The following is a 14,012-nucleotide window of genomic DNA, read 5'->3' as shown; positions in this document are numbered from 1 at the left end:
AAAGAAACCAACTGAATTCATGACCGTGACCTCATTTTGACCTTTTGCTAACCAGTGTAACTCACTGTTAAATTTGTTTTTTCAAAGGATTGCCCATATAAGCTGCACATTGTATCTGTTGATGCTTAACTTGATATGATGTGTCAAATATTATTTTGATGAATTATCTAGTCTATCTTTGCAGCATCATGTTCCTCTCAATTTGTGTTCCTTGCTGTTATTTTTATGAATATTGTCAATTTGGCCCCCTGATTTCTCTTGTGCTATCATGAGTCCAGGTCAAAATTAGGGAGAAAAAAATAAAAATTGAGTGTTTTACCTTTGTTCCTGGTTATAAACCCATATAAAGTTTTTTTGAGAAGACAGTTCCAAACTTAGGGTTTAAATCGAGTATTTGTTTAATCTTCATTTTACTCCAAATCCTCCAAATTCCAGGTGCCTTGTGTTTTCCCTCCCCCTTTTTTCCCCAGTAATAAGTTATACTTCTGCCCAGTCATCATTCAGATATTTGCCTTTCTTTGTATTTTTCTTTTTTATATTAGCACAGTCAGCACCATTTGAGAACTTCCTTTTGTAACTTTATCAAATCTATATTGAAGACTGCTATGGACCGAATGAATGCTTGTGCACCCCTCTCCCCCACCTTCCACGCCCAGTTCTTATATTGAAACCCTATCCTCTAACGTGGTGGTATTTGGAGTTGGAGCCTTTGGGTTAGGCGAGGTCATGAAGATGGGGCCCTTATGATGGGATTAGTGCCCTTGTAAGAAGGGGCATCAGACTTTCAGAGAATTTGCTCTGTCTTCTGTCTCCGTGCTCACACAATGAGTTAATGTGAGGACACAGGAGAAGGCGGCCATCTATCTGCCAGACAGGAAGAGAGCTCTCACCGGAACCTGGTCATGCTTCCACCGTGATCTCAGACTTTTTCCTCTAGGATTAGAAGAAAATAAATTTCAGTTGCTTAAGCCACCCAATGTATGGTAATTTATTATGGCAACCAGAGCTACACTAGGACTTACCATGGTTTCTACAAGCAAAAGGGTTACAGACCCAAGGTGTCGCTGAGAATAACTGTTTCTAGAGGTCATGCCTAACAAAGCATTTTATCTGAAACAGCTCTGACCCAGCACACACTAGTAGTCATTCATTTAGAAAGTGCTTGTGGATGGCCTTGTTGGCCTGGGGATTGCAGCAGAATGGGCCCTGAGAGAGCCTGCCCTCAAATAGAGCCGTGGTTTCCTTTTGCAGGGACTGTTTTTTCCCATTGACAGAATTCTAAACAGATTTTTAGGTGAGAGTCAGGGGAATGTTGGCCCATAGTCCAGATTTGCCCTCAGTTTATGTTTACCTACTTAAGATGTAAGTGCTATGGTATACACTCAATAGTAGAGTGATAAACATGTACATGACTAAATATTCAGTTAAATATCCTACATAATAGAAGCCTAATATGCAAATTGTCCCCTCCACCGGGAAGTTCAGCCAGGGGGCGGGGCCGGCCGGCCAACTGCGGGAAGGGAGGCCCCGCTGGCAGCGGTGGCAGGCAGCCAGGGGAAGGGAGGTCCTGGCCGGCAGCCGCTAGGGACCCTACTCGTGCACAAATTTCATGCACTGGGCCTCTAGTACTAAATAATCACTAAGTATGCTTTCTGAAAGTATTAAGCCCTAGATTGTTCTTCATGTGACACTGTGGTAATAGGTCCCATCGTGGGCTGTTGATGAATTATGCCTTCAGCTGCTACCCTCTTGGTTGAACCCGAGACTAGCTCTAACCAGTAGGATGGAGTTGAGGTGACACTGGTTCAGTTCTGGGTCTAAGCCTTAAAAAGCTCTAGAAGTTTTTCTTTTCATGCTCTGGAAAGGCAGCCATGTGGAGAAGCCCAAATGGAAGAGAATGGAGACTCCCATCCATAGCCCTACCTGAGCTCCCAGCCAGCTGCCCGCACCAGCCACCTGGGCAGGGCCAGGTGGGACCTCGCAGCCTTCCTTGTAGTGCTCTGGCTGACAACACCAGGTGAAGAAGAATTGCCCGGTCAACCCACAGAACTGTGAGAAATTGTAAATTATTATGTAGTTGCTAGCTTTCAAGATGGCTCCCAACAATCCTTGCTTCCCTCCCCGTATTCATGTCCACATGTAGTCTCCTTTCACACTGTGCGGGGCTGACATGTATAATCAATGAGATATTACAGAAATGATGTTGTGTGTGACTTTTGAGGCTAATTCAGAAAAGACACATGGCTTCCACCTTGCATAACTCTTGCTGGGGCGGGAGCCAGCCGCCTGTCACGAGAACATCCCAGGGCACTGGGGAGATGTACATATGGTGAGGAACGGCCTCCTATCAGCAGCCAGTACCAGCTTGACAGGCGTGTGAATGAACCACTTGGAAGTGGATCCTGTAGCCTAGTCAAGGCTTCACGTGACTGTGGCCCAGGTCTTAACCACATCCTTGTGAGAGCCCGGATCCCTCAATTAAGCCACTTCCAGACTTCTAACCCACCGAAATTGTGTACTATAAGAAATATTTATCGTTTAAAGCCACGAAGTTTTGGGATAGTTTGTGTGCAATAAGAGAGAACCACAACAGACATTCCCTCAATTATTATTTTCCTCTGGGGTCCTTTAATAGAAAACAGCTCCTTCCCTCTGTTCTATACGAGATGCAGAAAGTGCTGCCATCATGAAAACAACTTGAAAATAACTATATAAATTATTCATCATTTAACAGCCTAAAGTGGCCACTTGCCTTAATGAACTGCTACAGTACCCAAACATTGGTCTAAGGCACTAGCAGTCTTATAAATAGAAATAGAATAAAACTAGGATAATGTTCCATAGAAACATATTAAAACCTAAGGGGGTAGGGGATAATGAGAATCTTTAGCTTTTATTGTCCTTTTGAATGAAATTAGATTTTTTTCCTTTTCTAAAAAACAAACAGTTTTATTTAAACCAAGATCTTTAGGATGAGAAAAGAAAAAAATTGAAATGTATTTTGTTTCTTCATCTAAAGAATCTTGTTTTTTCCCAAATTTAATTCAAGCAAATTTAGCAAATATTTACTGAGTGCATTCAGGAGAGTATTTTGTGTCATGTGTTGCTGAATGGTGGGGAGACACCACACTTGACTCATGAGGAGCTTATATACGTACACAACTAGATAAGTTGGAAAGAGGATTTAGAAAATGAAAAGGTGGAATGAGGCTGTAAAGCAGCCTTGATTATAAGTCTGGGGTTTTGCAGTCTGATTCTGGAGATAAGAAAGAGCTCCGATAAGGGGTTAATATCCAAAATACATAAAGAACTCATACACTCAGCAACAACACTTAAAAAATGGGCAGAGGACCTGGACAGACACTTCTCCCAAGAAGGCATACAAATGCCAACAGATCTATGAAAAGATGCTCAACTTCACTAGCTGTTAGGGAAATGCACATCCAAACTACGATGCGATACCACCTCACACCTGTTAGAATGGCCATTATCAATAAGACAAGTGATATCAAGTGTTGGAAAGGCTGTGAAGAAAAGGAACCCTTACTCGCTGCTGCTGGTAATGTAAACTGGTACAGCCGCGATAGAAAACAGTATGGACGTCCTCAAAAAATTAAGAATAGAGTTACCATATGACCCAGCATCCCCTTTTCTGGGGTATCTACCTGAAACAGTCAGTCAGAAAAAGTCAAGAACCATATGCTGTCACTCATATGTGGGATATAAAACTGAAAGCAACAAATGAACAAATAAGACAAATAAACAAAAACTCAGAGACACAGACAATAGTATGGTGGTTACTGGAGGGAAGAGGGTGGGGAGTAGTGAAGGGTAAAGGGGGTCAAATATATGGTGACAGGGAGATTTGACTTTGGGTGGTGGGCCCACACAATACAATATGCAGATGTGTATTATCGAATTGTACACTTGAACCCTATATAATCTTATTGACCAATGTCACCCCAATACATTTAATAAAAAGAAAAAAAAAGAGCTGTGACATTGTTTTTATCTGGTCAAGACACTTTTAGAAGCATTAGCCTGAATTCAAGGATAGATTAGACTGGGGAGAGAAAGGAATTCAAATCTCAAGATATTAGTGAGAAAAGGGATGTGAGAGAGCATCCTGCTTGTCCACCGCACGGTGTACCAGATGCTGTGACAAGGGAGCCCCTGGGGTCAAGTGCAGTGAAGGGGAACATGAGCTTTGCTATCAGACAGACCTCCCTTCATATCCAGCCTTTGCTCTTTGACACCTGAGCAATCCAGAGAGCTGCCTCACCAATCTTAGACCTCCCTTTTTGATAGGAATACACAGGTGTAGGTGTGACAAGTGTGTGTCCTACAAGTTAAAAATTGTCAAATTAATCGAGAAGTTGTTTGAGCCCCAGCACTGTTCTTTTTCTTTTTCTTTTCTTTTTTTAAGGACAGAACTTAAAACACAGGCTCTGCCACCCTCCTTATCCCTAACCTTCAGAGCACCCTGGGGTGAGGTAGGGGCTTGGAGCAGGTGTCCATGGCTCTGAGAACACACGGGGGAACAGTTCTCTGGGGGGACTTTGGAACAGCTTAAGCCTCAAGTGCTGGCAGAGATTTCCAGCTGGGAAAAAAAGAAGTGAATGTGGCTTGTTTATCTATTAGATGATGGGCATACTCTTTTTTCCTACATGTTTTCTTTTCCACAGCAAATAATATGTGTTTTCTGTTTCTTTAACCTTCTTGCTCTAAATAAACAGTTGTCTTTGTCTATAAATGAACAGGATCACCAGACAAAGCATACCAGCGTCTGAATAAAACAAAAACTGCCCATTTGATGAGTTGAACAAAGCCATTTTCTTTGCCCAGCTTTCTACTCTTAAAATATATAACCGAATCTGGGACTCCCAGATAAGAATTGTTTCTCAACCTTATTTAAATTAAAATCATTTAAAAAACAAAGGACACACGCGATCTTTCAATGTAACCAATTTCGAGGGCACACTGTCCACCTGAGGGCAGAAGCCGCACCCTTGGCCATTGTGATTTTGCTGTGTCTACCATCCACCTTTGTAGGCTTAAAATTGACAAAGTACAGGCACGTAAACATTGTGGTTTGGGAAAGATTCAAAAATTCCTGTTAGGTGAAACAATTTTTGCATTGAGGTATTCAGCTACCTAATGTGAGAACAGATCTACTTTATGCATTAATGATCTGTATCAATGGTCGGCAAACTCATTAGTCAACAGAGCCAAATATCAACAGTACAACGATTGAAATTTCTTTTGAGAGCCAAATTTTTTAAACTTAAACTATATAGGTAGGTACCTTGTTATTAACTTAATTAGGGTACTGTTAGGTGAAACAATTTTTGCATTGAGGTATTCAGCTACCTAATGTGAGAACAGATCTACTTTATGCATTCATGATCTATATAAAAATAGGAATTGCACAAATCACAGTATTTGGAGCTCAATGAGATAAAACCAGTTTGGACTTTCTTTTTTACACAGTAATCATTTAATCAAATTACTGTTTGATTTAACATTTCTTCTTGTTATTATCTATCTCGTTCCTAAATGCATACTCAATTATTACAGATTTGCAGTCATACTATACTTTTATAATTGGCACTTTACTTAGAAATATAAGACAATTTGCATAAATTAACAGGGAATGAGAATCTAGGCTACACGTGCACACATCTGTTTGTGTTTTCACATTTGTGTTCTGCCCTATTTATTTTGGTGACACCCCTTCTCCCCACCAATTTGCTTTTACACTCAGCACTTTGGACAGGTTCTTGGACAATCTTTTCCAAGTCTGAGTATAAATATGTGTGTGTACATGTACATTTATAGACAGTGTGAGGAACAAACCTGGGTCAGATTATTGGGAAATCAGCTAGTGCCCGAGTGCGGCATTTTCCGTCCTGGCTTTAGGCCCTCCTTGTGCAAGCACAGCACTGCTCACACATCCCGTTATTACTATTACAGTCGTGTTTCATCAGCTGCTCATTGCCTCTCAGCACCTCATTACATTGTAATCAGAGAATGTTTTCGGTTGGTTTCTACTTCTCTTTCTCAATTAAATTAGTCATTCCGTTTCCAGTAGCCCTCATGATGAAAAGAATTTACATTGAAAACGGTTTGATAGGATTTTTTCTTTGCGTTCCAGAAAATTTTAAAGAAGAAAGTTTGTCATTTTAATCCAGACACAGTTTGTTTTGTTTTAAAACTTATCCTTAATGGGCTCCTGGAGTGCTCAGAAATGGCTCCTCCTACTTTCACCAAGTCTCACCTCCATCAGTTTTGTCTTCTGTGAAACAGAGCAATCGCCCATTGACAGAGGGTGACATGACTAACATGAAACATTTGCAATGATTCTGGCACATAGTAAACCTCAATTATTATATGTTTTCTTTATCCTCCTCTTGAATATGTTTTTTGAAAAAGAAATCGGTCTGTAAAAGCTTTCAAAGGAAATGATCCCTTGTTTAGGCTACCTCTATAGCATGTCGCTGCAGCGTTTTTGATTTTTTGTTTCATGTAAATGTTCATTCGTGCCAACTGCCATCATGTATATACAATTTGGATCTTGGTTGTTTCTGCTTTTTTTTTTCTGCCTGTAATGTAAATTTAGAAATTTGACTCTGTTTCAGCTGGGATGGTTTGTTGTTGTTTTTTACTTTAATTTTAAGCATCATGAAAGTACATAAACCTTGTCTTGACTCTTTACTTTTCATTCTCTTTAATTCAAAATTCCAAGCCACATATACAAATTAGCAAGAATAGTCTAATGCCCCATGTACCTATCACTCCACTTCAGCAATGATCAAATCTGGTCACTGGCTCCTGGATCCGTCTGGAATGCAGTGCTTTTTCCTGCCTCCTTCAAGGTCAGTGTTATTTTGGACAAGAACCCTGTGCAGATGTGTAGCTCATCTCTTTTGCAGAGCTGTAAATTGACTATGATGAATGTTATTGACTTCTTACATATTTAGTGTCATTTTATTAATATTACATAATTGCTTGCACTTTTATTTAAAAGAAAAGAAACATCCTTGAGAACATGCTTAAAAATTGATTTCAAAAGTGGAAAGACTAGAAAGAACTGTAAGTAAATTATTTTCAGAATTAGCAACAATTCCCAGGACCCTGACCATGAACTGTTTTCAGACTTTTCCTAGCCACATTTGATTTTGCGTTCTTGAAGTATCCTTGGTCTTTTGGACTATAGTTGTGTGTAAACAAGACTTTTGTCATTAATTCTTTATTCCACATGGCTTGTTTGCAAAAGGGACTACCTTAGTATAAGGGTTCCCCCATTTGCTCTTAATATTGGAAATAGAGGAAATTTTCTATAGAACTCTGACAACGTATGTCTTAAAGAAATAGTTTTCTATTTCTGCATATCTAACTACATGTTCTTGGCTTTCTTAAATATCATCAATTATTTTTCTTGCTATGCATATTTAACAACTTAAATGTCATCTTGTTGGAGATTAATATATTTCCAATTTGGATAGAAAAAGAGAGAAAAAGGACTTGGTAGATTTTTTAAAACTTGGAATGAAAATGTTCTGATGGTGATCAAGTTTTAAGGTATTTTTCTGTAATGGGCAAAACCACTTTAGGCTACCAACTGCAGCCTCGGATACATTAGCTTTCCAAGATGAAGCATGTTTCTATGGCCAGAAGAGTAGGCGCTTTTCAGGTGCCTGGACCAACTGATGGGCCCTTTTAGCCTAAGTGAGAGACCGACTCTTAGTTCTTTCTAAGCCTCTTTCTCAGCTGTGTAATTATTAATATCAATCTGTAGCTTTTTACATAAGATGCTACTGTTTGAATAAGATGCCACATCATACTTGGAAGTATAATATTGGAAGACATGGAGATGCTTGTTTTTTCTCAAAAGCTCATAATCTAACTCTAATATTATCCTATTTATATTATCTTATTTAGGAGCGACATTGATAATACCCAGTGGGAGATTAATATATAATGAATTTCCCTCCCATGATGCATTCTGAACTTTACCAGAAATATTCATTAAATAGTGATTAGGCACTTACTGTGCAATCGTAGTGTTGGCCATTATTGAGGGGAACACACAAATGAATCGCATGGTCCTGCCCTTTAAGGGGTGTATAGTTTGATAGGACACATAAGTGTCAGAGATGGTAGAAAGTGGTCGGTGATCAGGGAAATGTGGTTGGATAAAATGCTTTGGATACAGAGATTGAAGGGATCAGGGAGGGCGTGTTAGTGAACCAGCATTTGAGCCAGGCCTTTTTCTAGGGTTTTGTTCAAAATAAAGCTACCAACGTGGCTTATGTTTAAAGGGGGGCTAATGAAGGGGACACACCATGCCTCCATGGATTAATAGGTAATCAGGCAGTCCCTGTCTGATCCTCTGTCTTATCTATCTGTCTCTGTTTCAGCTACTAGGCTCTCTCATCTTAGCTTCTTTCTCTGCACATCTTCCTAGTCTCCTGTGGTAGACCAGCTGATTCTTCCAGGTACCTTGTTCCCCTTCACACACCGGTTCAGAGATGCACCAGCTCTGGCCATGGCTTATCCTACCTGCCAGTCAGGTGTCCCCTCATCTAGCTGGAGCCTGAATATACTAGCCTAGAACTCTTTTTTTAAAAAAATTATTTTATTGATTTCAAAGATGATGGGAGAGGGAGAGAGAGATAGAAACATCAGTGGTTGGAGAGAATCATTGATTGGCTGCCTCCTGCACACCTCCCACTGGGGACTGAGCCCGCAACCCAGGCATGTGCCCCTGACCGGAATTGAACCCGGGACCCCTTAGTCCACAGGCCAATGCTCTGTCCACTGAGCAAACCAGCCAGAGCTAGTCTAGAACTCTTGAGGAAGAGAATGCAGTTTACCGTTTGCTTTCCTTTGGCTGTCATCAGCCTTCTGGATGGAGCTGCAGAGTTCAAGTGCTCACTAATGAGTTCTCCTTCAGAGGGCTGGGGGCTGGGGCTCCATGGGAGGGAGAGGGGCTTGGCAGCCTTCTGAGAGCTTAAACCACAGGTAATGAATGTGGGGCACCAGAGGGAGGCAACGGGGTGCCAGATTGTGCTTTCCGCCCTTCAGGAAAGTGCATTTTCGCTGGGAAGGCGGTGCAGCTATGTACTTAACACAAATGTGAGGCACACTGTGATAAATACCAGAAAGCATTCCTGAATGAGGAGAGAGGGATTCACATTACGGTACAGGGGTGGAGTGGGTTTTTCCACATGGGAGGATCCTAATGGGCTTGGTATGCACAGTGTGGTATCATGTAAGGGTCTTAGGTGAGAGCTCTTTATTTTTTAAATTTTTTTTTGGAGCACATTGTATGGATCTAGTCGTGCAGCTGTAATTCAGGAAGATTTGTTGGAACTGAGGACAGTTTGCTTTTCAAGGAACTAACACAGGCCTCAAATTGCTGCTTCTTTATGTTTTTATTAATGTGTCTTGTGGTTACCTAAAGTCTATCCTATATAATAAAAGCCCAAATGGTGGAATGACCAGAACGACCGGTAGACCAGTTACTATGACATGCACTGACCACCGGGGGGCATATGCTCAACACAGGAGCTGCCCCTGGTGGTCAGTGTACTCCCACAGTGGGAGCACTGCTTGGTTGACTGGGATGAGCAGCAGCAGCGCTCCCACAGTGGGTTGATCCCTGCCGGCCATGCCCCCCACCATTGCACGAATCCCGTGCACCAGGCCTCTAGTTTTTTAATAATCAAAGAAATCATTATTCATAATTGGGGTTAAAGAATTTTTTTGTTGGGGACATATTTTTATATTTCTGTACATATAACTACATGTTTTTGGCTTTCTTAAATGTCAATTTTTTGCAAATTAAATAGCTGAAGGAATTCATATCCTTACTTCCTTTCTATGTGATGATTTGAGATGCAGCCAAGAAAATATGAAACATTGAACTAATGCCTGTGATTAATTATGGTGAAAAGTCAGGGACTTACTACCACAAGCACGTTTGTGTATCTAATTATTTTAATCTTTACTCTTGTCTAAAACTATAAGCTCTGCTATTGTTTCAACATAAAGTGCTTATTTGTCTCTGGTCATATACTGGAGCTGCTTAATAAAAACAAGACAAAACACTAGGTATGTAGTACTTGGGATTTTCATCAGAAACTTGACCATGATTTTTTCATTATGTTTTTTGTTCCGTTGTTTGTTTTCTGAGTTGGGGGCTGCTTGTGCCATGTGGTAATCACTTCGACCAACTGGGACTGGCTGCGTTCCAGGAGAAATTTTGTGACCTTGATTGTTGATGTTCCTCCCCCTTTCTAAGTAAACATGATGTCACAACAGCAAAATTGTATTATCTTTGGCAGATCCCAATGAATGACTTCTTATCTGTGAGTAACAGTAGGGGAGTCAGGGCTGCAGGTAAAGCAGGCACGGGATCCACGTGGTTCAAATTCTCTAATCTCCTCCATCTACATGTTACCAGTTGTCGCTGTCGGTGTTCTGGAGAGAGAAGTGGAAACACCGGAAATGACCCCTATGCCCTAGATTTTTGTGGTGGGAAATGAAGCACATTCTGTATCTGGCTGGTCACTTCGGGAAGCTCCGGTCATCTCTGTGTGAGAGGCCCGATTGCTAGAAGATTAGCGCCAGAATGAATGACTGCTCTGTCACACCCCCTCTTACCCCAGGACACTGAGGATGGTTTGCAACGCAAACCAGAGATCCAGTTCTCCTCCTTATCAACTTGTACCCTACAAAGAGTCTGTGGTTTTGAGTTGAAAAGAAGAAAATGTGACTTGACTGCCTGCCACAGGGTTTATGGGAAACCGAGCGCTCCTGGGAAAATGCTCAGCAGGGTAGTGTGTCTGTGAAGTGGCAGCTGGAACCCCTTTAGAAAAATGCAGTAACTCACCCTTTACGGCACATAAAGTCTTTTCCCTCAGGGCGAATTCTCTCGTGTCACAGAGTTTATGAGTCATGAGTGCTGCACTTTTGTGAGATAATAAACAAGGAAAGGTGGTGGGAGAGTTATATTCCTGTTCAAAGAACCACTTCACCTGTCCTCATAGAGAAAAAGGCCGCGGGGTTATTAAATGTTTAGTGGCATTTTGGAGTGGAGCATTATCTGAGCCTGAAATGCATGCATTGTAGTGGTGCTAAGATACTTACGTAGAAAGTAAAATAAAGGGAAGGTAGATTTTCCTTTGGGAGCTAAGTTACTGGCATTGTTTTTCTGTGTGTGTGTGTGTGTGTGTGTGTGTGTGTGTGTGTGTTCTCAAGCATATGCTTTCAACACTAAATTTACCCTATGCTACACTGATTGGTGCCTTATTTTTTTAAAATAGACTTTATGTTTTAATTTTTTAAAATAGACTAAAGTCTATTTTAGAGCAGTTTAGGTTCACAACAAAATGAGAGGAAGGTATAAGAGATTTCCCACATACCCCCTGCCGCCCACACATGCACAGCCTTCCCCATTACCAGCCTCCCCACCAGAGTGGTACATTTGTTATTGCTGGTGAACCTAAAAGTTCAGAGTTTACATTCGGGGCCACTCTTGGTTGTGCTTTCTGAGTTTGGGCTAATGTATGTGTTCACCATTACAGTATCATATGGAATAATTTCACTGCCCTAAAAATCCTCTGTGCTCCTTTTCATTCCTCACCCCCTAACCCCTGGCAACCACTGATATTTTACTATCCATAGTTTTGCCTTTTCCAGAATGTCATAGAGTTGGAATCCTATAGCGTGGAGCCTTGTCAGATTGGCTTCTTTCACTAGTGATAGGCATTTGTCAGGGAGAGGGACTTCCCCCTCCTACTCCTCTTGAGTCCCCTCAAGTCTCTTAATGCTTCTTTCTCGTCACTGGACTTACCTGGCAAACCAGTATCTTGATGAAATGCAAGCTTTATGCAAGGGGAAATCCATTCTAGAAAGAAAGTTTTATGATTATATTTTGTTTCAAATATTTACTAATTATTAATCAATAAAAATGGTTTGATATTTTACAAATATATCTTGGTTGATCCAAATGCTACATTTCATTCCAAGTGCCCAATAAACACCACGATGTACTGAGAACAGTAATCAAAGCAAAGGGCTGTAGCTAATTATCAAGGGAAGAGATCCATAAATGCAATCTTTTTTTAATATATGTATATATTTTTAATTGATTTTCCACAGAGAGGAAGGGAGAGAGATAGAGAGTTAGAAACATCGATGAGAGAGAAACATCGATCAGCTGCCTCCTGCACATCTCCTACTGGGGATGTGCCCGCAACCCAGGTACATGCCCTTGACCGGAATCGAACCCGGGACCCTTCAGTCCGCAGGCCGACGCTCTATCCACTGAGCCAAACCGGTTTGGGCCATAAATGCAATCTTTATCTAAATGATAGCCCAGATAACTGTTGGATAAGTTATCCTTCTGTAAATTTTTATATCGAAAGCTTGCTATGTGTCATAGCCTGTGTGTAACATATTTGCCCAATTGGTAAGATATGGATGGGTAGAATTTCAGTGAAGGTAATATCTCCATGAATCTACTATAACATTTATTTAAAACATTACAGAATACAATCCTCACACCAGTTTACTTTGCATTGAAAATGACCCTGTGCTTAAGAGAGGGTCCCTTCCCCATTTCTATTTTTATCTCCTCTGGAAAGATAATATTTTAAGCCTGAGTAGGTGCTCTAAAATACAAAAAGGCACATTGCTTAATGTTTGGAATGGAATGATTAGGTGCTTGTCTCTTGCATATTTTTCTTTACCCTGAATTGCTTAAGCTTGATTGGACATGCGCCTGCTTGAGTGTTGGGGGATAGAAAATAAATACACATCTATCAACAATTGAATCTAAAAATCAAAATAAATGAACAAGAAATCTAATGAACAAACTAAACTGATAAATAAAAATAGAATCAGAGGCATGGAAACATGGAACAGAGTGACGCATCTCAGAGGGAAGGGGGTGGGGAGTGAGGAGAGATTAACCAAAGATCTTATATGCATATAGGCATTACGTATGGACACAGACAATAGGGTGGTGAAGGCCTGGGGCGGGATGGGAACCAGGTGGAGGGGAGCAATGGGGAGAAAAAGAGGGACATCTATAATACTCTCAAAATAAAGACTGAAGCTTTTTTAAAAAGGACTACATTAGAATAACAGTGGTGATGGATCAGGTGCTTGCTTATCCCAGCCCCTGCCGCAGGTAACAATGTACCCTTTTTGTGTGCTCCCAGGTCTACCCTGAGCTGCAGATCACCAATGTGGTGGAAGCCAACCAGCCAGTGACCATCCAGAACTGGTGCAAGAGGGGCCGCAAGCAGTGCAAGACCCACGGCCACATGGTGATCCCCTACCGCTGCTTAGGTGAGCCGGCCAGCCGTGGCCCTGATCTTTGGGGATGGAAGAGAAGGATGCTCTGATTAGCTCAAACACACACTCTTGTTTGGCATGTGGCCACTCTATATTGGATTATGTTTTGGATTGTTACAGTTGCCTGTGTTCCGACAGTATAGGAGACATATTTCTGAATTCCCTGGCACAGAATGAATTTACCCAGGGTGTTTTTCAAAATTATAAATTCTTGGACCGATCCCAGGACTGCTGAATGACAGTGCCTGGTGGTGGAGCCCAGGAATCTTAATTTTACCAAATTCTATGGGTGATTCCCACATACACTGACTATCTAGACTTGCAGAATTAAGGCCTTTTGTGTTTCCTGACATGGACTTCACAGAAGAACACTCCTAATGTGAAGCTCCAGCATTTTGCTAGTTTCTTTAAAAAGAAAAAAAATTTCCTGATTTCAGAGAGGAAGGGAGAGGGGGAGAGAGAGATAGAAACATCAGCGATGAGAGAGAATCATACTGGCATGTGCCCTGACCCGGTATCAGACTGTGATCTCCTGGTTCATGGGTCGATGCTCAACCACTGAGCCATGCTGGCTGGGCTAGTTTCTTAATCTCTTTCATACAACAGCTGACTACTCTTCCTGTTTGGCCATAGCTGGAGAATTG

General features: G+C 41.2%; 1 protein-coding gene across 7 annotated transcripts in view; it reads left to right on the top strand.

Moving 5' to 3' along the window:
* APP (amyloid beta precursor protein) overlaps window positions 1-14,012 on the top strand; it is a 160,694-nt gene that overhangs the window by 3,206 nt on the left and 143,476 nt on the right. For all 7 annotated transcript variants that reach the window (XM_014461935.2, XM_014461932.2, XM_014461930.2 and 4 more), the window contains exon 2: window positions 13,233-13,362. In XM_014461935.2, the coding sequence (XP_014317421.1) occupies window positions 13,233-13,362 (130 nt within the window). The remainder of the gene's footprint in view (window positions 1-13,232; window positions 13,363-14,012) is intronic.

Source organism: Myotis lucifugus, unplaced genomic scaffold (genome assembly GCF_000147115.1).
Source record: "Myotis lucifugus unplaced genomic scaffold, Myoluc2.0 scaffold_163, whole genome shotgun sequence".
Lineage (NCBI taxonomy): Eukaryota > Metazoa > Chordata > Mammalia > Chiroptera > Vespertilionidae > Myotis > Myotis lucifugus.
The sequence above is the reverse complement of the archived record's forward strand: the minus strand, read 5'-3'. Positions and strand labels throughout refer to the sequence as shown.